The following is a 25,504-nucleotide window of genomic DNA, read 5'->3' as shown; positions in this document are numbered from 1 at the left end:
TTTGAGAAATTTTTAAAAAATGGTAGTCCCGGCCTAGGTTTTCTGGGTCGGCTTTGTTCAGTCCAGACCGACGGATGGCCATGTATACTTGCCTCCAATATCTACCTTCGCTATTGATCCTTCGCATTAGCCTATGCAGCAGAGATGGCGCTGCTCCGTTGAGGTTGAGCTGATTGGCAGCACTGCCTACCGGTCACCGCGTTCTCCATCAGCTAGGAAAGCCCATCGGTGGATTTGGAAAGCTAAAATCCCCTTTAAGATCAAAATATTTATGTGGCAGTTGTTTCAGGACGCGGTTCTGAGCAGAGACGTTATGAAACATCGAAAGTGGCCGGGAAATGCTAAGTGTCCGTTCTGTGCTGCTCGTGAGACGGCACAACATCTTTTCTTCCTCTGCCCTGTTGCTAGGGTGATCTGGCGATCGGTGGTGGCGGTCCTGGGCACTGACTTATGTCCCAATAACCTTTGGCAATAGTACTCTTGGTGTTATATCTATCTCCCTGATGGTGCGAAATTCTATATTTTTGGTTTAGCTGCCATCTGTTGGGCAGTGTGGAACTATCGTAACAGGGCAACCTTTGAGTTTAAACTTTCTAAAACCCCTTTTGAGATTGTATTTTCCGCTTGTGTCTTCATTACCTACTGGGCGGGTCTTTTGAAAGGGGCAGACCATGAGGCGATGGAGTGTGGGTCGCAGATGCTGAGGAGCAGCACAAGCAACATGATGATGATCTGCGCCGCTGCGACAGAGGATTCGGCGACGACTTGAAAGTCCGCTTCTTCTCCAGGAGGACAGGGCTGCTTTTGGGCTATCTCCTGCGCGAGGTTATGACCTGAAGGGTCGTGTATTTTGCATAGTGTGATGCTGGCGTGTGTTGGTTGATGTGAATTTTAGGTGTCGCCGGGTTTTCGCCCCGCAGCAGGTGTCTCGTAGGCGAGTTCCTGTGGTGGGTTTTCCGGAGATGCGTTGAACTCGCTTCCCCCTTTCCCACCTCCTTTTCTAGCTCTATTCTGGGACTATTGTATTTCCGTTATTTGGTTAATGGAAAGGGGTAATGCTCGGTTTAAAAAAAAAAAGTAGGAAAGCCCATCATCGGTGCCCTGCCCACCACTCCGATGAAAAACTTGAACCAGATTGAGATGGAGGCTGAAATGAGATGATTGGCAGCACTGCCTCAGCGCGTCGCGTTCTCCATCACCGGTGCTCACCGCTCCTGGCGCGAAGGATCTGCATGCGCCCAAACATTTCCTGGACTCGTTCTTGTCCGTTTTCTCTGATCAGGTATAGATCCAAGGCGAAGCATGTGTTACCTGTGCGCCACTGGAGCAGCTAAAAACGCACAATGCGCCCATCATCTTTCCGCACGGCCCTCTTGTTGCGTAGTCCAACCCTACCCTCTTCTGAACCTCTGATACGTGTGCCTGCTCGCTACCATTCGTCGGAGAAACACAAGTTGGACGCCTGCTTGCTTCCGGCTTCATGCCTTCCGCTTGCTTCCGCTCCGCCACGACTCAAGTTGGTTCTGAATGTCTGAGCGCGCCTAACTTGCCTCGCACCGGCGACTTTTCCAACAAGAATCTGTGGTGCCAAAGGTGCCAATTAGTAGCCCCATCGGACGGCCCGTGATGAATGATGATGCAGTATATATACTGGCCGGGGCGCCTCTGCCTTCTGCGTACTGCATACTCACAATCACAAGTTGGCTCTCCTCTGCATCTCCCGCGGAGCACGCATCTATCAGCAATGGCGGCCACCTCCATCGTCGACGTCTTCGCCGCCCGACCGTCGCCGGCTCTAGGTAAGCAAGCGCATCATCCGGAAAAAATGCCAGCCAGACATGTTACAAGTTGCTAACTAACAGTGGGGCGCTGCAGGGCTGCCTGGGCTGAGACTCACCAGGGCCAAGGGGCTGAGGTGCAGGTGCAGTGTCAGCAAGAAGGCGTCTTCGGCTCTGGCTCCGATGGTGGCCAAGGGCGCGCCGCTGCTCGCTAAGGCGAGCTGCATGGCGTCAACAGCCCCGATGCTGGCCTTGGCTCTGGCGCTGGTGGACGAAGGGATGTCAGGTGAGCGCGCCGGGCAGAGCAACGACCTGCTGGGGTGGACTCTGCTGCTTGCCTTGGGCCTCGTCTTGTGCTTCTACGCCGTCTACTCCACCACCTTCGACGACGACGACGACCACTCAGGTGCCGGCGGCATCACGCTCTGAACTCTGAAGTCTCAGCACCACCACCATCTTGTTATGCTGCCTGCCTGCCTGCCTGATCCGTAAAAGCTTTGTGTAATTATTAATTACCATCAATCTACTGTATCAAGCATGGATGAACACTGTGTTACTGCATGATTACGGTAGGAAAACTGAAGCGAGCTATATATGGCAGTGTTAAACAGCTGCAGACATTATGGGTTTGTTGTTGTACCGCGGATCTCGTCGTCGGTGCATAGCAAGTTGAGCTGTATGAATCTATGTCGTCTACCTGTTACAAATCTGGGGTTCTAATCAATATAAGTTGTGTTCAATCTCATCCGGCTATTGATAAGGGAGCTTAACTGAATGAAACTGGCAAGACAAAGCCACACAGGCATCATTGAATTTTCGCCGTGTAGCATTGAATACGTACAAGTTGGCACTTGGCAGTTACTTAGGAACGAACACGCCTTGAAACTATATTGCCAGTATAGATAATCAGAAACACGAACCGTAAGTAATGTGCCATCTACGTCTACAATTTGGAATGCCCAATGGTCCTCTTTCTCAACAAGGACATTTGTTTCGCTCTTAGAAAACAACAATTGGGGTGTTGGCGCAGTTGGCTAGCGCATAGGCCTCATAGCTAAAATAAATGCGAGTGATCCTGAGGTCGAGAGTTCGAGCCTCTCTCACCCCACACCATTGTTTTAAATAGCGGCGAGCCTCCAAATCAGCTAAAGCGGACTATAGCGGGCTATTTGTGAAGGTGATAATTTAGCGGCACCTGCTATGCCCCACACACGAAAAGACCATCGTTGTGATGAAACGCTTAGATTTACCCTGGAGCAACTCTGAACCTGGTCTCATCCTTTTTAATTTTTGGTTCTGCACAATAAGTGATCTCCTCCACTGCTGCACCTTCCTCTCTCTCACTCCCTGCTCCTCCTGCCCAAGCACCGACGTTCAGGCTCACAAAGATTGGAATTGCACATGATGCATTGCCTAAAATATCTTGATCATGCTACAGAGGTCTTCTTGAGCTACCAGCTTCGGGTTCTCGATTTTAATTATCTTGGAATTGGTATGAAGCACTTGGATGGATGGAGGATTGGTACAGTAGCTTGGAAGTTGGAACAGTCTGGGCACTTTTTGAGTTCTTTTTTTTGCGGGTGGGCACTTTTTGAGTTCAGCTTTAAGAATCCACTATGATGAATTTATTGTTCGATTGCTGGGAGACACATCTATTTCCTAGCTTGCCAAGAAAGAGAGGAGAATAAAAGCATGCTTCGGGATTAATCCCGCTGCACTATTTGGTTGGGATTAACTTCTGAAGCTCATGCTTTGTTTTCTGGACATGTACAGAGGAAAAGGCACCTGAAGCCAGCTTTAACAGTGAAAAATAAACTCATCTGCGCGGCATGATCATCGTGCAGGCAGCCAAATTGCAATACTGTGGCTTGCCTCTTACAATAAGATTGTGACTAGAGACAATTTGCAGAAAAGAAATATGAACAAGCCTCTAAACTACTCCCTCCGTAAACTAATATAAGAGTGTCTAGATTACTAAAATAATGATCTAAACGCTCTTATATTTCTTTACAGAGGGAGTACTATGTTTCTATTCTGAACAGCGTCTATTTTTTGATTGCATAGTGGCTCAAATGGTTTGGGCTGAAACTAGATTATTCTTTGAGATGCATTTTGACCTTTCCTTTGCTTCTATCTCATCATATTGGATGGCTGGCAAAAAGCTTGATGTTTTCAACACTGCTGCTGCGGCTGTCCTTTGGTTTTTAATTGGTGCCACTTGGTTGTCTTTGAAACAGATTTGGTCTCTGCTTTTATTTAAACTCAATCAAGAACAGGCACCTCTTGTTACATACTGGAGAAGATGGATGCTCTCTGAATCACATCCAGCGGCTGCTGACTGAACCAAGCAAGATTGGGGAGAGCTGAGCCCTCGCTATTCCTCGCCACCGAAGACCAGGATGTTGGGGGTCCTGAGCCCAACATCCACACTTGAGGCTCCTGAATCTCCTGCAATGCCAGTTTTCCTGCCTACTGTTCCCTCACAGATGTAATGATCTTGTTCATGTAAAACCAGAGAGCTTTGGTTGTACTGTTCTTTATGGTTTTGCAATGGTCCTGCTGCTTTTTAACAAGGGCTGTTTCGCTTCCAACCCAACAAGTGGGGTGGTGGCGCAGTTGGCTAGCGCTTTGGTCTCATAGCTGAAAACGTGAGTGATCCTGAGGTCGAGAGTTCGAGCCTCTCTCACCCCACACTTGAAAAATGACCATCGTAGTGAAGAAACGCTCAATGGCAACTTTGGGTCGCCACATGGTACATCTGATTCTCAGGTGAAACCGAGCATGTCTGAACCATGGTCTTCTTTTTCTTCCATTTTTGTGGCCTTCTCCATATATATATATTTGGTTCAGCTGCCTAAAATATTTGGCCTTTTCCATATATATAATATATATTTGGTTCAGTTGCCTAAAATATCTTGATCATGCTACAGAAGTCTTCTTCAGCTAACACAGCGTCGGGTTCTTGATTTAGCCTCTCTCACCCCACACTTGAAAAATGACCATCGTAGTGAAGAAACGCTCAATGGCAACTTTGGGTCGCCACATGGTACATCTGATTCTCAGGTGAAACCGAGCATGTCTGAACCATGGTCTTCTTTTTCTTCCATTTTTGTGGCCTTCTCCATATATATATATTTGGTTCAGCTGCCTAAAATATTTGGCCTTTTCCATATATATAATATATATTTGGTTCAGTTGCCTAAAATATCTTGATCATGCTACAGAAGTCTTCTTCAGCTAACACAGCGTCGGGTTCTTGATTTTTAATGGTGTGAGAACTGGTATGAAGCACTTGGATAGTTGGATGCATGGCAGCTTGGAAGTTGCTACAGTCTGGGCACTTTTCTGTTTGAAATGGGCTAAAATATTCTTGGGTTATCATTCTTCTGGTTCTTCGGATGGGAATGTTGATATTGAAAATGGGAGTATCGCTCTTTTAGAATCCAGTGATACAATTAGCATTCTCAAAGATTATTCGGTTAGCTAGCGTGGCAAGAAAGAGAAGAAAAAGAATAACTGTAAATGCACTGTATGATAGTATTAACTTCTGAGTATACGTACGCTCTTTTATTGCTGAATCGAAGTGGTCCGTATAGGTATTGATTTGAGTGTTTTCATCATTTCCATGTTAAGTTACTTTTGGGGCATCAGGTTTGAACAGAATAACTCTGATGCTATTGTGGCTTGAACAATCAGTTGTGCTGCACTACTTCTGAAGCGAAATTAAGCTCACTCTTTTGTTTCCTGGACATGTACAGAAAAAAGAAAGAGGCACCAGCTGGTAAGCCATCTTCTTCTGCACAGACCACAGAGATATGATTGATGGCACCACCTCGCCGCGTTCTCCATCGTCAAGCACGGAGTGCCTCTGCCTGGATGGACACCCACAAGTAATTGGCCCTCCTACTGTCACCTGCTCTGCTGCTGTGCTGCATCTTATTCTTCCCCATAGGACGTACTGTATTTTTCAGAATTCAGCAATGGCAATGATCAGGGCCACCGCCGTCGTCTTCGCCGCCAGACCGTCGCCGGCTCTAGTAGGTAAGCAAGCTCGTCATCCATGGGAAAGAGATGCATGTCATGTTAAGTTGCTAACTAAAACCCGGACGCTGCAGGGCTGCCTCGGCTGAGAATGGCCAGGGTCGAGAGGCCGAGGCTGAGGTACAGCAAGAAGGCGTCTTGCTCTGGCTCCGGTGGTGGCCAAGGGCGTGCCGCCGCAGCGCCACCGCGGCCATCTATGCTTGGCATCGCCCCGCTGCTTTTTAACAAGGACGTTTGTTTCGCTTCCGACACAACAAATGGGGTGGTGGCGCACTTGGGGCCAGTTCTTTTGCTAGCTTTTTTGGGCTTCCAGAATAAACTGCCCCCTACCCAGGTTATTCTAAAAGCCCAACCAAAATTTTCTTTTTAAAAGCCTACTAGTCAAGTCTTAACTACTAGGCTTTAAAAAAAAATTTGGTTCAGCTTCTAGAATAAGCTAGGTAGGGAGCAGCTTATTGTAGCTTATTCTGGAAGCCACCAAAAGAACTGGCCCTTGATTCATCAGGCGAGATGAGCAAGTCTGAACCTTTTTTTTTCGACAAAGGGTGGATTTTATTGACTCAAAATGAAGCATCAAGTAGATACAAACATAGTGAGCACACACCCGACCTCTGCATAGCTAAGATGCACACAGCCAACACCAACACACACAGGAAAATCCGCTGGCAAATAGCAAAGTCATATAAGACCAAAGCTATGCCTAAACGAGAGAAAAAAAATAAATCAAACAAATCTGCGATGGACAAAATACAACAACAACTGTATCCGCACCAACCATCTCATGACACCATAATGACAATGAGGTTCTTCAACAGCAACGCCTTCATGAAGGGAGCGACGCTCTACGACACCGTCACCGGATCCAGCCATCAAAGGTCAGATTCTAGGTTTTCACCCTGAAGAACCAGTCTGAGCAAATTCGAGCAATGCCTTCAACAAGGTAATGACACAAAGCATCGCCATTGCCATGTATGACCAACTTGTGCCAGACCTAGGTTTTCACCCCGGAGCTCAAGACCAGGTACTTAAGAAGCACCACAATTTGAGTCAATCATATGTTATCGTCACCACTTTTCCACAATCCAAGCAGCTGCATGTGCTGGGCTAGAAAGCCGACCTCCGCCATTGCACAACCTTACCCTCTGCGTCAAGCCGTCGTCCATATATTGCATCTCACGGTCAAAGGCAACCACCAGATCAGAAAGGAGAAATCCTCCCGAAGATCTTTCGGTGGTCTTCGCAATCCGTAGATAGACGCCACACAAAGCAAGTCTGAACCTGGTCTACTGATTTCTTTGGTTTTTTGTACTCCCTCTGCAAACTAATATAAGAGCGTTTAGAACACTAAAGTAGTGATCTCCTTCCAAGGTAGTCATCGGGAAAGTACATGACCTGCTGCTGCCTATTGGTTCAACTGATGAAACAGATTGTTGTCTGAATCATGTGCGAATTGATGAACCAATGGCTAGAATGACACCGCTCTTGTGTTCTTGTATCTACCAATTGATTGAAGCATTGCTCTGTCTATTATTACCTTCATGTGCGCGAGTGCTGGGTACGACTGGAGTTTGGCTGAACTTCACTCCAGCGCATATCACTGAAGATGTTCAGTACTCCCTCCGTTCACTTTTTAAAAAGTCGTTTCGGACAACTGAAAATGAGCTACTTTGCATCCTGTCTGAAATGTCTTCAAGGCCTTATAAAAATGAACAGAGGGAGTATAATTGTAATGCATGTGACCCAATGTCTTCTTACAATTTAACCTAAGAACTAAGGTTGATATGCAATGAACGAAAAATCCAGGCCCGAAATCCTGCTTCCTATAATCGAATTGAACTCATGTGAGTTACTCCCTCTATAAAGTGTTGGTGTCTACCTTGCCCTAGCCCTCGCTGGAGCTCTCTCTCTTCTGTGCTCTAGCTCAAACAATCAAGGGAAGAAGAAGAAAGGTGGACACAGGAGGTTTCCGGCGCTCGAACGCCACTACCACGAGCACGAACTCGTAAGCCTCCATTTGTTACAACGCATGGGGGGCTACTTATACCCGACTGCACGCACACACTCAGCCAAGACCCGGCCACCACACCGGCCACCACTAGCACGTACATAGCCAGCTCACCCGCTAACTAAGTCATCACGCACGCACTAACTCCATCTCCTAGAATCTCTCAGCTGGATATGCATGGCCAGTGGCTGCACAACTCATGCGACCAACTAACTTATCCATGCAAACAACCTACTAGCTAACAGAAACGAAGTTCACGGAGCCTCCTGGCCCTCCGGTCTCCCGATGGTGAGCACGCCCGCTCGTCCCCAGGACCTGGACGCCGTCTCGCCGGTCACCACCATTGGGCATGGCTTATTCGTGCCAACATAAAGAAATATAAGACCGTTTAGATCACTCCCCCACACTTGCCGAGAACCACTTGGACAGAGAAAGTCCAGCGTATGTTATTTTTGCGGGAAAAAAAGAGAAGAGGGTCGAACATATTGGGTTAGTTTAGCTCGGTCTTCATGTTGATCCTGCTCAATGATGTGATGTTATGTATCAGCAGAAGTATATGTTCTCTGCAGTGCTAACAGTACAGCCGTGCGTTGTATACGCAAGCATGGTCCAATCGAATTGTGACCCCAATAAGAACAAGTCCATGCATCTCGAGTTGGTCATCCATGCTCAACAGATTTGGAAAACTATGCATCTTGAGCTTTGAAGTCCAACGCAAGTGCTCACTGCTGCGTTCTCATGAAACCTCATTCCGTGTCATGTGGTGTCTGAAGACTTGCGTATTTTTTGCTGCGGAGGGAGCTAGTCAAGTTGTTTTGGATGTCTCACAGCACAATGGATGATATTGTTCCAAAAGATTCTCCTGTGAGGTGATCAAGTTGTTTTACATTGTTGGTTTGAGTTATATGATTCGGCGAAACAACATACTGAAATTGGCAGAGACCAACAAATCAAGGCCAGAATATCAGCACGGAGACAACACCTTCAACAAGGTAATGGCATTGGGTATGTTGGTTTTATGTGAACCTAATCCAAACTAGGCGGATAATGCTCCAGCGTTGAAACATTGAACACTAGTACTCGCGTAAATAATAAATATTACCAAAAAAGGTAAATAATAAATATTACCGAAAAAGGTAAATAATAAATATTCTCATTTTAAGTCCATCGGGAAGCATGCATGCATGCATTGTTGGCCCAGAAAAGTAGTGGATACACCCAAGTTCATTGCAGCCCATGATGAACAATAAAGTCGAAACAAAATCAAAAAAATATGAAACTTCGTGGCATTGATTATGAACAAATGTTGTAGGTACTTGCAAAGTTTGACGAACAAATAACATCAAATGATCTCCATACAAACGAAATACAAATTCTGCTCAAACAGTGCACATATGTTTGAGCACAATTTTTTTCTATAGAGCTCTTCAAATGCATTTGGCCACCACATTTTGCAAGCACCTAAAACATTTGCTCATAATCAAAGCCACAAAGTTTCAGACTTTTTTTAATTTTATTTGCTATGTTTTCGATCATGGGTTCAATGTCCCTGGGAGTAGAAAAACACTCTCAGCTTGGCCCTAACAACAGGAGATAACATGTTGACTAAAAAACCAGGAGGAGTGAGTGTGGTGGGGGAAGAGAAGATATCAATCCTTTTAGGTACAACTAACTTGGGTATTAATATTCTACAAACCACAATGAGTATATCCGCCAGCCTCGAGCATTGTAGAACCCCGTAACAAAACTTCTATAAATACTCGACACACATAAACACATTATACATGAAAGTGGTACTAATTAGTATGTGTATGTCAGTGTCTGCGGTTATATTGTGTTTTCTAGAAACAAACATGTCTGTTTCTGAATTTTTCCCTTACATTTAGACTAGAACCATATACTACCAAAAGATTTTTTTTCTTCCAGATGTTCCATACCAAGTTCTAAAAAATAATGCAATTTCCTTGTACTAAAACACTACTATATTCACAATGTTACATATTGTATAACGATAAACAATGTATTTTTATATTAATAAACACACTTATATATATGGCAAGAGTTGTTAGATAAGAGAAAACATTAGCCAAAATTGTATGTTGATAAATGATCAATAAAATACTAGTTAAGATTTACTTATAGAATAAACTGTAAACAAGTAAAATTGTTTGCTATAAATAGGGACTGGCTACAGGTCAGTCGACTAAAAATAAGTTTTGGGACAGTAACTCTGTCATCTCCCGTTCATTTCAGATTAGAAGGACAAAGGCAAATCCTGTACAAACTGAATCAATTGGCTCAAATTATAAGGCAAACGATTCTATTTAGACAGTCTAACTAAATAGTTTGTAGCTTCGGTCAATTCAATGCAAAATACAAGAAAAGCCCAATAAACCAGGTTGGACATGTTAACCCGGTTACCTGATCGTACCAAAACACACCTGGTCGCCAGCCGCCACACAGATCGTTAGGGTCACTTTATTTCCTTCCATCCCTTTCCTATGATGCTTTTGCTTCGAGCCGCCGCACAGATCCCCATGCAACGATGACGCCACCATGGATTGCCAAGACCACAGAGAAGGTAGAGAAATTAAAAAGGGAAATAAGATAGCAAAAAGAAGAACACACAAGTTTTCTCATCATGGTAAAAACTATCATTTCTCATCAAACTTTCTCCCTTTGTAATTTGGTTTCTACATATTTGAATTTCAAAATGCATTGGCCATATAAAAATGAAAAATGTCCCACAAGGATTTTGCACATATGAATACTACAAAATCATTCAGCTTATACTAAAAATGAAAATGTTGATCCCCCGGGATTGAGAACTTTTTGGAAGCAATCGACCCAAGGACCAAATCCTTAGTCTAAAACTTTTTGTATTTGGATGTGCAGTAGTGATGAGGGGATTTTATGCGCACTTTTTAGAGTATATCTTAGTGCCGAAGTCATTCATATCATATCTATCTAGCACCTTTTCATGTCCTATGGTGACTAGGTGATCTATGATGATTGATTTGAGTTGTATATGTTATATATTGTTGTTGTCCTTTGGTGCTTAATTCATAAGTGCACAAGTATCTCATATCACATTTTAGGGTTTGCAATATGTGATGATTTCCTTAGGATGGATGGTCGGAGTGATTATCGTATCCCGAGTTTGTGAACTGTTGCATATCGAATAAAGAGGACCCATAGATCTTAACACTATGGTTGGGGTTTACCTTAATGAATCTTTAGTATTTGCGAATGCTTGCGAGCTAGGGTTCCAATCATAACTACATGTTATTGATATGTCTCCGTCGTATCTACTTTTCCTAAAGAATTTGCATGATTTGAATGAAACTAACCTGGACTGACGCTATTTTCAGCAGAACTATCATGGTTTTGTTTTTGTGCAAAAATAAAAGTTCCCGGATTGGAACAAAACTTTGCGAGGAATTTTTATACAATAAAAGATAATTTCTGGAGCTAAGAACCACCGAAGGGGGGCACCTGGGTGGGCACAACCCACTAGGGCGCCCCTCCCCCCTCCAAGCACGCCCAGGTGGGTTGTCCCCCACCTGGTGGCCCCGCAGACCTCAACCCTGATACTATAAAATCACATTTTCGGAGAAAAAATAAGGGAGGGAGAATTATCGCGTTTCACGAGACAAAGCCGCCGCCACCTCCTATTCTTCGTCGGGAGGCCAGATCTGGAGTCCATTTGGAGCTCTGGAGAGGGGGATCTTCGATCTTTGTCATCACCAACCCTTCTCCATCGCCAATTCCATGATGGTCTCCACTGGGAGTGAGTAATTCCTTCATAGGCTCGTTGGTTGGTGAGGAGTTGGATGAGATTCATCATGTAATTGAGTTAGTTTTGTTAGGGCATGACCCCCCCAGTATCCATTATGTTTTGAGATTGATGTTGCTATGACTTTGCCATGCTTAATGCTTGTCACTTTGGGTCCCGGTGCCATGATTTCAGATCTGAACCGTTTATGTTATCACCATTATATCTATTTTCTAGATCCGATCTTGCAAGTTATAGTCACCTACTACGTGTTATGATCCGTCAACCCCGGACTGACAGAAGTCGGAACACTTCCCGGTGATGATCGTAGTTTGAGGAGTTCATGTATTCACTATGTGTTAATGCTTTGTTCCCATTCTCTATTAAAAGGAGACCTTAATATCCCTTAGTTTCCAATAGGACCCCGCTGGCGCGGGAGGGTAGGACAAAATATGTCATGCAAGTTCTTTCCATAAGCATGTATGACTATTTACGGAATATATGCCTACATTATATTTATAAACTGGAGCTAGTGTCGTATCGTCCTAAGTTATGACTGTTATATGTGTTGGAAATATGCCCTAGAGGCAATAATAAATTAGTTATTATTATATTATATTTCATTGTTCATGATAATCGTTTATTATCCATGCTAGAATTGTATTGATAGGAAACTCAGATACATGTGTGGATACATAGACAACACCATGTCCCTAGTAAGCCTCTAGTTGACTAGCTCGTTGATCAATAGATGGTTACCGTTTCCTGACCATGGACATTGGATGTCGTTGATAACGGGATCACATCATTAAGAGAATGATGTGATGGACAAGACCCAATCCTAAGCCTAGCACAAAGATCGTGTAGTTCGGATGCTAAAGCTTTTCTAATGTCAAGTATTATTTCCTTAGACCATGAGATTGTGCAACTCCCGGATACCGTAGGAATGCTTTGGGTGTACCAAACGTCACAACATAACTGGGTGGCTATAAAGGTTCACTACAGGTATCTCCGAAAGTGTCTGTTGGGTTGGCACGAATCGAGACTGGGATTTGTCACTCGTGTAAACGTAGAGGTATCTCTGGGCCCACTCGGTAGGAAATCATCATAATGTGCACAATGTGATCAAGGAGTTGATCACGAGATGATATGTTACGGAACGAGTAAAGAGACTTGCTGGTAACGAGATTGAACAAGGTATCGGGATACCGACGATCGAATCTCGGGCAAGTATCGTACCGATGGACAAAGGGAATTGTATACGGGATTGATTGAATCCTTGACATCGTGGTTCATCCGATGAGATCATCGTGGAGCATGTGGGAGCCAACATGGCTATCCAGATCCCGCTGTTGGTTATTGACCGGAGAGTTGTCTCGGCCATGTCTGCATGACTCCCGAGCCCGTAGGGTCTACACACTTAAGGTTCGATGACGCTAGGATTATAGGGAATAGATGTACGTGGTTACCGAATGTCGTTCGGAGTCCCGGATGAGATCCCGGACGTCACGAGGAGTTCCAAAATTGTCCGGAGGTAAAGATCTATATATGGGAAGTTATCATACGGTCACCGGAATAATTCGGGGGTTACCGGTATTGTACCGGGACCACCGGAGGGGTTCCGGGGGTCCACCGGGAGGGTCCACCTGCCCCGGAGGGCCCTATGGTCTGTGTGTGGAGAGGGACCAGCCCCTTAGTGGGCTGGGCGCCTCCCCCTAGGGCCCATGTGCCTAGGGTTTGGGGGAACCCTAAAGGGGGGGCGCCCCCCTTGCCTTGGGGGGCAAGGCAACCCCCCTGGCCGCCGCCCCCTCCTCAGATTGGATCTGAGGGGGTCGGCCCCCCTCTCCCTTGCCCCTATATATATGTGGGGGGTGGGAGGGCAGCCGCACCCAAGTTCTGGCGCAACCCTCCCCCTCTCCCAAGTCCTCCTTCTCTCCCGCGATGCTTGGCGAAGCCCTGCAGGATTGCCATGCTCCTCCTTCACCACCACGCCGTCGTGCTGCTGCTGGATGGAGTCTTCCCCAACCTCTCCTTCTCCCCTTGCTGGATCAAGGCGTGGGAGACATCACCGGGCTGCATGTGTGTTAAACACGGAGGCGTCGTTGTTCGGCGCTTAGATCGGAATCAACCGCGATCTGAATCGCTGTGAGTACGACTCCTTCATCCGCGTTCTTGCAACGCTTCCGCTTAGCGATCTACAAGGGTATGTAGATGCACTCTCCTTCCCCTCGTTGCTAGATTACTCCATAGATTGATCTTGGTGATGCGTAGAAAATTTTAAATTTCTGCTACGATCCCCAACAGTGGCATCATGAGCTAGGTCTATGCGTAGTTTCTATGCACAAGTAGAACACAAGTTGTTGTGGGCGTCGATTTTGTCAATTTACTTGCCGTTACTAGTCTTATCTTGATTCGGCGGCATCATGGGATGAAGCGGCCCGGACTGACCTTACACGTATGCTTACGTGAGACTGGTTCCACCGACTAACATGCACTAGTTGCATAAGGTGGCTAGCGGGTGTCTGTCTCTCCCACTTTAGTCGGATCGGATTCGATGAAAAGGGTCCTTATGAAGGGTAAATAGAAATTGGCATATCACGTTGTGGTTTTGGCATAGGTAAGAAACGTTCTTGCTAGAAACCTATAGCAGCCACGTAAAAACTTGCAACAACAATTAGAGGACGTCTAACTTGTTTTTGCAGCATATACCGTGTGACGTGATATGGCCAAAAGGATGTGATGAATGATATATATGATGTATGAGATTGATCATGTTCTTGTAATAGGAATCACGACTTGCATGTCGATGAGTATGACAACCGGCAGAAGCCATAGGAGTTGTCTTAATTTATTTATGACATGCGTGTCAACATAAACGTCATGTAATTACTTTACTTTGTTGCTAAAGCGTTAGCCATAGTAGTAGAAGTAATAGATGACGAGACAACTTCAAGAAGACACGATGATGGAGATCATGATGATGGAGATCATGGTGTCATGCCGGTGACAACGATGATCATGGAGCCCCGACGATGGAGATCAAAAGGAGCAAAATGATATTGGCCATATCATGTCACTATTTGATTGCATGTGATGTTTATCATGTTTTACATCTTATTTGCTTAGAACGACGGTAGCTTAAGTAAGATGATCCCTCACTAAAATTTCAAGAAAAGTGTTCCCCCTAACTGTGCACTGTTGCGAAGGTTCGTTGTTTCGAAGCATCACGTGATGATCGGGTGTGATAGATTCTAACGTTCGAATACAACGGGTGTTGACAAGCCTAGCATGTACAGACATGGCCTCGGGACACATGCGAAACACTTAGGTTGACTTGACGAGCCTAGCATGTATAGACATGGCCTCGGAACACGGAAGACCGAAAGGTCGAACATGAGTCGTATAGAAGATACGATCAACATGAGATGTTCACCGTTGATGACTAGTCCGTCTCACGTGATGATCGGACACAGCCTAGTCGATTCGGATCATGTTTCACTTAGATGACTAGAGGGATGTCTATCTGAGTGGGAGTTCATTAAATAATTTGATTGGATGAACTCAATTATCATGAACATAGTCTAAATTGTCTTTGCAAATATGTTGTAGATAAATAGCTCATGTTGTAGCTCCCTGTTTCAATACGTTCCTAGAGAAAGATTAAGTTGAAAGATATTGTAAGCAATGATGCGGACTAGGTCCATAGTCCGAGGAGTGTCCTCACTGCTACACAGAAGGCTTACGTCTTTGATGCACCGCTCGATGTGCAAACCCCTACAACGTCATCTGTGGATGTTGTGAACACCTGACAGGCACATCCTGATGACTACTTGATAGTTTAGTGCATCATACTTTACGGCTTAGAATCGGGATTCCAATGACGTTTTGAACGCCATAGAACATATGAGATGTTCCAAGAGCTGAAATTGGGATTTCAGGCTCATGCCCGTGTTGAGAGGTGTGAGACCTCTGACAAGTTCTTTTGCCAATAAGATGGAGGAGAATAGCTCGGCTAGTGAGCATGTGCTCAGAATGTCTGGGTGCTACAATCACTTAAATCAAGTGGGAGTTAAACTTCCAGATAAGATAGTGATTGATAGAGTTCTCTAGCCACTATCACTAAGCTACTAGATCTTCGTGATGAACTATGACATACAAGGGATGGAGTTGATTCCGGAGTTGTTCGCGGTGCTTAAGACCGCAAAAGGTAGAAATCAAGGAGCATCAAGTGTTGATGGTTTGACAAGACCACTGGTTTCAACAAGGGCAAGGGCTAGAAGGGAAACGTCATGGATGGCAAACCAGTTGCCGCTCCAGTGATGGAACCCAAGGTTGAACCCAAACCCGAGAATGAGTGCTTCTATTGTAAGGGGAACGGTCACTAGTAGCGGAATTGCCCCAAATGCATGGTAGATAAGAAGGCTGGCAACTTCAACAAAGTATATACGTGTTATTAATGTGTACCTCACAAGTACTCCTGGTAGCACCTGGGTATTGGATACCGGTTTAGTTGCTATTATTGGTGACTTGAAGCAAAAGCTATGGACTAAACGGAGACTGGCTAAGGGCGAGGTGACGATGTGTGTTGGAAGTGTTTCCAAAGTTGATGAGATCACCATTGCACGCTCCATCTTCCTTCGGGATTAGTATTGAACCTAGATAAATGTTATCAGGTGTCTACGTTGAGCATGAATATGATTAGATCATGTTCATTGCAATACGGTTATTCATTTAAATTAGAGAATAATGGTTATTCTGTTTACATGAATGATACCTTTCATGGTCGTGCACCCTATGTGAATGGTTCATTGAATCTTGGTCGTGGTAATACACATGTTCACGCCAAAAGATGTAGAGTTAATAATGATAGTACCACTTTCTCGTGGCACTGCCGCTTAGGTCATATTGGCGTAAGATGCATGAAGAAACTCCATGTCGATGGATGTTTGGAGTCACTTGATTTTGAATCACTTGACACATGCGAGCCATGCCTCATGGGCAGGATGACTAAGACCCCGTTTTCAGGTACAATGAAACGGGCAAGTGACTTGTTGGAAATCATGCATGCTGATGCGTGTGATCCAATGAGAATTGAAGCGTGCGGTGGATATCGCTATTTTCTCATCTTCACTGATGATTTGGGTAGATATAGGTATATCTACTTAATGAAGCACAAGTCTGAAACGTTTGAAAAGTTCAAGCGATTTCAGAGTGAAGTTAAGAATCATCATAACAATAAGATCATGTTCCTACGATCTGATCAAAAGGGGATTTTCTGAGTTAGGACTTTGGCAATCACTTAAGACATTGTGGAATTGTTTCACAGTTGAAGCCACCTGAAACACCACAAGGTAATGGTGTGTCTGGACGTCGTAATCGAACACTATGAGATATGGTGCGATCTATGATGTCTCTTATCAATCTACCATTTTCATTTTGAGGTTATGCGTTAGAGACAGCTGCATTCACTTTAGATAGGACACCATCTAAGTCCGTTGAGACGACGTCGTATGAACATTGGTTTGGCAAGAAACCAAAGTTGTCGTTTCTTAATGTTTGGGGCTGCGATGCTTAAGGCTTCAGCCGGAGAAGCTCGAACCCAAAGCGGACAAACACATCTTCATAGGATACCCAAAGGTGACAGTAGGGTATACCTTCTATCTCAGATCCGAGGGCAAATTGTTTGTCGCTAAGAACGGGTCCTTTCTCGAGAAGGAGTTTCTCTCGAAAGAATTGAGTGGAAGGAAGATAGAACTTGATGAGGTTGTCGAACCTTTACTTCAACCAGAGAGTGATGCAACACAGAAAGATGTTTTATGTGGCGCCTACGTCTGTTGAATAGGAAGTTAATGATAGTGATCATGAAGCTTCGGATCAAGTTGCTATCGAACCTCGTAGGTCGACAAGGATATGTACTACTCCTAAGTGGTACGGTAATCATGTCTTAGATATCATGTTGTTAGACAAGAATGAACCTACAAGTTATGGAGAAGCGATGGTGGGCCTGTATTCCGACAAATGGTTAGAAGCCATGAAATCCGAGATAGGATCCATATATCAGAACAAAGTATGGACTTTGGTGGACTTGCCCGATGATCGGCAAGCCATTGAGATAAATGGATCTTTAAGAAGAAGACGGACGTGGGCGGTAATGTTACCGTCTATGAAGCTCGACTTGTGGGAAAGAGTCTTTTCACAAGTTCAAGGAGTTGACTACGATGAGAATTTCTCACCCGTAGCGATGCTTAAGTCCGTCGGAATCATGTTAGCACTAGCTATATTTTTCGATTATGAAATCTTACAGATGGATGTCAAAACAAGTTTTCTTACCAAGTTTTCGTAAGAAAAGTTGTATGTGATGCAATAAAAGGTTTTGTCGATCCTAAGGATGCTAAAAGGTATGCTGGCTCCAGCAATCCTTCTATGGACTAGAGCAAGCATCTCAGAATCGGAATATATGTTTTGATGGAGTGATCAAAGCTTTTAGGTTTTATACAATGTTTGCTAGAAACTTGTATTTACAAGAAAGTGAGTGGGAGCACTACAACATTTATGATAAGTATATGTGGATGACATATTGTAGATCCGAAATAATGTAGAATTTCTGGAAAGCATAAACGGTTGTTTGAAGAGTGTTTTCAAAGGAAGACCTGGATAAAGCTGCTTACATATTGGGCATCAAGATCTATAGAGATAGATCAAGACGCCTGATGATACTTTCAAAGAACGCACACCTTGACATGTTTTTGAAGGAGTTCAAAATAGATCAGTCAAAGAAGGGGTTCTTACCTGAGATGTAAGGTGTGAAGTTGAGTAAGACTCAAAGATTGACCACGGCAGAAGAGAGAGGAAGGACGAAGGTCGTCCCCTATGCTCTTGTCATAGGCCCTATACGGTATGCCATGCTGAGTACCGCACCTGATGTGTGCCTTGCCACATGTCTGCAAGAGGGTACAAAGGTGATCTAGGACTGGATCACCAGACAGCGGTCAAAATTATCCTTAGAGGAATAAGGAAATGTTTCTTGGTTATGGAGGTGATAAAGAGTTCGACGTAAAGAGTTACGTCGATGCAAGCTTAACACCTATCCGGATAGCTCTGAGTAAAGATACCGGATACGTATAATGGAGCAACAATTTGGAATAGCTCCAAGTGGAACGTGGTAGCAGCATCTACGATATGACATAAAGTTTTGCAAAATACATAGGAATCTGAATATGGCAAGACCCATTGACTACAACCTCTCTCACAAGCATAACATGATCAAACCCAGAACTCATTGAGTGTTAATCACATAGTGATGTGAACTAGATTATTTAGTCTAGTAAACTCTTTGGATGTTGGTCACATGGCGATGTGACCTGTGAGTGTTAATCACATGGCGATGTGAACTAGATTATTGACTCTAGTGCAAGTGGGAGACTATTGGAAATATGCCCTAGAGGCAATAATAAATTAGTTATTATTATATTATATTTCATTGTTCATGATAATCGTTTATTATCCATGCTAGAATTGTATTGATAGGAAACTCAGATACATGTGTGGATACATAGACAACACCATGTCCCTAGTAAGCCTCTAGTTGACTAGCTCGTTGATCAATAGATGGTTACCGTTTCCTGACGATGGACATTGGATGTCGTTGATAACGGGATCACATCATTAGGAGAATGATGTGATGGACAAGACCCAATCCTAAGCCTAGCACAAAGATCGTGTAGTTCGTATGCTAAAGCTTTTCTAATGTCAAGTATCATTTCCTTAGACAATGAGATTGTGCAACTCCCGGATACCGTAGGAATGCTTTGGGTGTACCAAACGTCACAACATAACTGGGTGGCTATAAAGGTTCACTACAGGCATCTCCGAAAGTGTCTGTTGGGTTGGCACGAATCGAGACTGGGATTTGTCACTCCGTGTAAACGAAGAGGTATCTCTGGGCCCACTCGGTAGGACATCATCATAATGTGCACAATGTGATCAAGGAGTTGATCACGGGATGATGTGTTACGGAACGAGTAAAGAGACTTGCCGGTAACGAGATTGAACAAGGTATCGGGATACCGACGATCGAATCTCGGGCAAGTATCGTACCGATGGACAAAGGGAATTGTATACGGGATTGATTGAATCCTTGACATCGTGGTTCATCCGATGAGATCATCGTGGAGCATGTGGGAGCCAACATGGGTATCCAGATCCCGATGTTGGTTATTGACCGGAGAGTTGTCTCGGCCATGTCTGCATGACTCCCGAGCCTGTAGGGTCTACACACTTAAGGTTCGATGACGCTAGGGTTATAGGGAATAGATGTACGTGGTTACCGAATGTTGTTCAGAGTCCCGGATGAGATACCGGACGTCACGAGGAGTTCCGAAATGATCCGGAGGTAAAGATTTATATATGGGAAGTCATCATACGGTCACCGGAATAATTCGGGGGTTACCAATATTGTACCGGCAGTACTAGATTTTCCATTATAGCCGAGGGTCCAATAACTGTTGGATATATAAGTTCCCCGTCAGATACCCTAATAACCGACGGGTCACCGTCGGCTATCTCCCGTCGGCCTTGCTTTGTCGGCCATTACACATATATCCGACGGTACCGTTAGATAATATCTTTCCCAACGGTAATAGGCTGACAGTTAACCGTTAGACATAAATTGATCATCAGAAGCTCGACGACACTTATAGCCGATGGTTCCCCGTCGGATATTTATGTTCCTGCGGTTATTGCCCCCCGTCAATTTTCTTAATAGGCGACGGTATATTTGACTATCAAGGTTATTTATAACCGAGAGGAGTGCCAAACCGTCAGTTTATATGATTACTGATGGTGCATAGAACCCCTCGGGGATTCCTTTAGTTGAGAATTTTCTAGCACCATCAATTGTATAATTTCACCAATGTTCTGAAGTTCCTGTGGTCATATTGTGTACCCAAGATGTTTGTTGCACTGTAGGAAATAAGTCACCCTTACAAATTGCTTACTAAGAAATTGTGATTCATGACGATAGTATTTCAAAATATTGGCTTTTCAAATACATCTCAAAATCACACAACTAAACATGATCAAAGAAAATATATTTTATTTAGCATAACAACAAGAAGTATAACATGTCTAATGAGTTGAATCAATATTACATTGGCCATACTGACGCATCTAAGAAGTGTCAAATGAAAAACAAAATAGTGACTAAGATATAATGGTCCAAACATTGTGCATAAGCTAAATTGTCCATGAACTTCATAACTTCACTTGGTTGCAGGACTCGAAGATCATCGGACTCATCACAATTATCGTCGTCTTGATCGTAATGCCCATCGCCATATATATAATCTCCCACATTGCCATAGGTACCATTGTCATCATTAGTATCATAGCATTATCACAACTCAATTTATCTCCAATATGACTTACCAATACCTAAGAAACTATAAGACTTGTTATAAGAGAGATGAAAAATGATATAATGCAGCTGACATTTAATTGAGCTAAAAGGAACAAACTTGTTCAGGAATCATCTACACATTGACATAGAAATCACATCTTAGTAAGAATTATTAGTGTTACACCAGTACTTCAATCCTTTTCCAACCATACGTCTTGCAAATGGAAACTGAAAAGTAAAAATGAACAAAAATAAAATGACTATTGTTTTGCACCTTTTATGCACAGGGTTATACAGACTAGTACTTCTAGATCTTTGAATACAATTCACTGCTATTTGTGATAACTTGCTTTAGTAATCAACTCTACAAGGTAACCAAGAGGAATGGTTTATCAACTTAAAGTAAAGAGTAAATAAATCTAAAATCCACATCAATGCCTGTGTGTTCATAAATCATTATATGGAGAACTAAAATGCCAAGGCGACACATACAACATGATTCAGGAACAAGATAAGATGGCAAATCTACCATCAGTTAAAGAAAAATCTGGATATGTACCATTAAATCGACACAACTTTGAGAAAATATCATGGTAAGATCTTATTGTAGATATATAGAATTGAAAAGAACAATCCATTAGGAAATACACCATTCCACGGGTCATATGTGTCAGTTCATTGCCTCAATTGATGCCTTTTCCCCCTGACCTACACACACATTTCTCGACCCAAAGATATGCACCAGGGCCAGCAAACATAACACACCCACAAGATACTAGAATGTCTTGGAACAAGTAGTTGTACGAAGCTAAACTAGTACTACTATTCTTATGTAGTAGTTTTGCCAGCATAGTTGTGTGAATCGTACATATTTGACATCCTAGCTAGCAAGGATTTGACATTCAGAATCAATCAGACTAGGACCTGGTAGGCTGGGCGTTTTCTCAGTAAAGTCTGCTTATGACTTGGCCTTTGATGCAGTTACTAGAGGAAATGCACAAGCTTCCAGCGCTGCTCCTGATGGCCGTCGAGCGTGTTGGAAGATGATATGGGGGAGCTTTGTCCCGCCGTCTATAAATTTTTTTGCCTGGAGAGCTGCTGTAAACTCCTTGCCTACATGGAAGAATAAGGAGAAGAGAAATCTGGAGGTGTCGAATATGTGTCCAGTGTGTGATAGGGAAACTGAAGATTGTTTCCATGCTCTCTGTCGATGCCCACTAGCTACCCAACTATGGGACTGCATGTCTGAAGTTTGGCAACTGCCCAAGCAAAAGGTGACAGTGAATACTGGTGTTGAGTGGCTGCTTGATGCTCTACATCCACTAGGGGAGATGGATCGTGCAAAGTTGCTGTTGACTCTGTGGCGCTGCTGGCATAACAGGAACGAGGTGGTGCACAACAAAACTCCGGCCCCGATGACCGCCTCTCGCCATTTTCTCTGTGAATATTTGGATTCTCTGATTTTTTCAATACAGAGAACGACCCATGGATCATGCAAAGGTAAAGAAGTGGTCTCTTTGAGTACTAGAACAGTACCGTTTCAGGCTATTTCCAGCAAGGCACCCACTGTTAAATGGTCTCCTCCTTTGGCGGGCTGGGCGAAACTAAACACGGATGGATCATGGACGGAGGAAGGAAGTGCAAGAGCTGGTATGTTATTAAGAGATCATCTGGCCAACATCATTTTCTCGTCCTGTCGCCAACTCTTCCAATGTCGAGACACACTAGAATCTGAACTATGTGCGGTCATGGAGGGTTTATCAATTTCAATCCAGAGATCGGACTTGCCAATACACATGGAGATGGATTCGCTGTCAGCGGTTAACTTGGTGAATGGAATAGGAACAGATAGGTCTGTTTATGCTTTGTTGGTTGCAGAGATCAAACATTTGATGTCTCTTCGTCGGACTTGTGTTACTCATATTGGTCGAAGTCAAAATGTGGCTAGTGATTTTTTAGCAAAATCTGCTAGAACTGAACATAGAACCTTAGTCTGGATGGGTTCAGGCCCCCCAGAAGTCGTTGATTTTTGTAAGGAGGACTGTATGATGAGCCATGAGTAATACAAGTTTTCTACCCGCAAAAAAAAAATCTTAGATTGCAGATAAGTACTACTCCAAAATTACTGGTGAGTAATTGGTACGATGGAACCAAAGAGGTGGTACGTAAGTGCAACTACCAAAATTTGGCCATCTCACCGGTGGATGGGATCTGCTTTGACAATGATTCGTAGAAAATCCAGATGAATGGAAACATATGTACTCCAGCATGTCTGAATTAAGAAAAAGCAGATGGATGGGATTTGATTATGGTGATACCTGATACGGTACCTCTTCGATTGGAAGGATCAAACTTCTGGCTGGGTAGGGAGAAGACCTTTCCTCGGGCGGCTGTTCAACTAGAGATGTGGATCTCTCGCCTCCTTTACCCAGAACATCAGCCCACGGCGCCGGCCGCCCATTAGCACGCCCCACCGCTCAGCCATCAGCCTTGCGCCCCTGCCCCCCGCTCGCCCATCAGCCCGTGCTGCCGCCGCTCCCACAACAGCATGCGTAGCCCTCGCCGTTTTCCCCACCACCAGTCGCCATACTTTACCGCATGAATACAAAAAAAAAGAGATCAAGGCGAGGGGAGAAAGGAAGTCCCGGGGAGACAGAGGAAAGGAGGCACTGACCTAGCACCGTAACTTGCCGAGTGCTGTCGGTCGCTGCCACAACGGGTGAGAGACGGGATCTGGGTGGAGAACTGCTCTAGGCTCCAATCGAGAGGTGAGTGGGAATGAGGCTAATCTGGAGCTGGGCGGTGGCAAGGTTCACGACGGCCCAGTGGGTGGTTAGAGGAAGTTGAGATCGTGGCTTCGTGCCGCGTGGGCTATTTCGATTCTTTTTCCTTCGCGCGTATTTTTTTTTCAATTGGTTTTCCTTTTTCGAGAAGAAAAAAGTGTAGTTTTCACCCCAAATCCCTATCAATGTATCCATAACCCCCCAAAGTTAATTTTGGTATGATTTTAACCCTGAAAATGTCAAAACCGTTTTAATCAAACCCTAATGGTTTATTGTCACATCAGAAGCGGTTTTGCAATTTGGATTGTGATTTGGCGCATATGTGTTGGTGACGTGGCAGTTGGTCGAGAGGTTAAGTTCTAGTGTTCGCCTTGTTCCCTTGTTCGCCCAAAGCAGAAGCACCGCAGCCACCGTCGTCGCTGCCGCCGCCGCCACACCCCCAGCACCTTCTCCGTCGACCGCCGCCGTCGACTGCCGCCGTCAATCTTTGGCCCCTGGCCGTCGATTTCGCATGGGATAAAGCAAGCGTGCGGCCGCCCATCAAGTTGTTAGGGCTACGCCGCCGTCGACGGCGGTTGGGGCGCCGTCGTCGACCGTGGCAACTCCATCTCCATTGGATTGAAGCTATGGCTGCAGGTATGTTCGTCCGTCAAGCTGTTCTTCCTGCTTCGTGGCAACATGTGTGGTTGTTCCTGATGTTGTTCTTATATATGAAAAAATGCTCTATTTTGTGGATGATCGCCAGATGTTTTTGGAAGAAAGTAGGTTCTTTTATATAGATACATTGATGATTGGGTTGAAATAACTGAGCATAGCGATTTTGACTGCATTTTGGCCAGGCGAATAGGCGATAGTGGTAACTATGATTTATACTAAATTTTGGTTGATCATGTGGAGTGTGTTAACTCTGCATTTGACTGAAGAAATGTGAACTTTGTATGTAACTGAATATTTGCACTTTCTTAGTTACTTGCACGTCGAATCTGCATTTAACTTTGTATTTGAGAGGAAAGATGGTCTGAATATTTGGAATCTGTCAGTTATTTGCGCTATATTTTGACTGAATATTTGGACTATACAGCTAACCAGAAATTTCTCTGAATTTGCAGCTTCTTTGGATCCTCCCGATCGACTTGATTACATGTATGTGAGATTCCATTACTTCGGCTATTTTGTGAGGAAGGATGGACAGGTTGATTACCCAGGAGAGATACAAGCAGAGATTTTGGAACTATTTACTGTCACTGAAAATGCACAACATGTGCTTCTTGCTGTACATATAGTCAGATTGCAAAAGATTGTACTGTGTAAGCCAGTACTGAAGATAGCATATTTTCCTTCAGTTGGTCTACAGTCACATAGCAAATCAGATAGCAAAATATTTGTACTTTGTAAGCCAGTACTGAACATAATTCGTTGGTCTACAGTCACATACAAACATGTCTGAACATACTGGCACATCTTTCTCAACATACTGCCACGTCTCTCTAAATCTTTCAAAAGATCATGCCACATTACAGTACCAATTCATTTCATAACAAAACAGAAGAAAGCAACCACCAAGCAGATTACAAGATGCTACCACATCTTTCTAAATCTTTCCAATTTCCTATGCATTTCTTCTTCTGCTTCTGCTGCTTGCTTGAACTGCATCTCATGCACAAAAGACCTCATGCCCATCTCCACATCTACAGCCTTATCCATGCGAGCTTCAACTTAGATTCG

General features: G+C 44.1%; 1 protein-coding gene and 1 long non-coding RNA gene across 2 annotated transcripts; one reads left to right on the top strand and one right to left on the bottom strand.

Moving 5' to 3' along the window:
- The first annotated feature begins 1,505 nt into the window (after positions 1–1,505).
- Positions 1,506–2,521, top strand: LOC123171117 (photosystem II reaction center W protein, chloroplastic). Its single transcript, XM_044588777.1, has 2 exons — positions 1,506–1,799; positions 1,876–2,521. The coding sequence occupies exons 1-2, from the start codon at positions 1,631–1,633 to the stop codon at positions 2,205–2,207; spliced, it is 501 nt and encodes a 166-aa protein (XP_044444712.1). The 5' UTR covers positions 1,506–1,630; the 3' UTR covers positions 2,208–2,521.
- An 18,152-nt stretch (positions 2,522–20,673) lies between these two features.
- On the bottom strand, positions 20,674–23,789 carry LOC123171047 (uncharacterized). Its single transcript, XR_006485269.1, has 2 exons — positions 21,115–23,789; positions 20,674–21,039 (listed from the first exon to the last, which is right to left on the bottom strand). It is a non-coding gene; the product is annotated as an uncharacterized lncRNA (long non-coding RNA).
- Between the last annotated feature and the right edge of the window lie 1,715 nt (positions 23,790–25,504).

Source organism: Triticum aestivum, chromosome 1A (assembly GCF_018294505.1).
Source record: "Triticum aestivum cultivar Chinese Spring chromosome 1A, IWGSC CS RefSeq v2.1, whole genome shotgun sequence".
Taxonomy (NCBI): domain Eukaryota; kingdom Viridiplantae; phylum Streptophyta; class Magnoliopsida; order Poales; family Poaceae; genus Triticum; species Triticum aestivum.
The sequence above is the reverse complement of the archived record's forward strand: the minus strand, read 5'-3'. Positions and strand labels throughout refer to the sequence as shown.

Excerpts from the sequence above, each read along its gene's own strand:
- LOC123171117 (XM_044588777.1), top strand. The coding sequence starts at position 1,631 with ATGATGATGCAGTATATATACTGGCCGGGGCGCCTCTGCCTTCTGCGT. Across the intron at positions 1,800-1,875 it reads CCGACCGTCGCCGGCTCTAG|GGCTGCCTGGGCTGAGACTC; the intron begins GTAAGCAAGCGC and ends GGGGCGCTGCAG.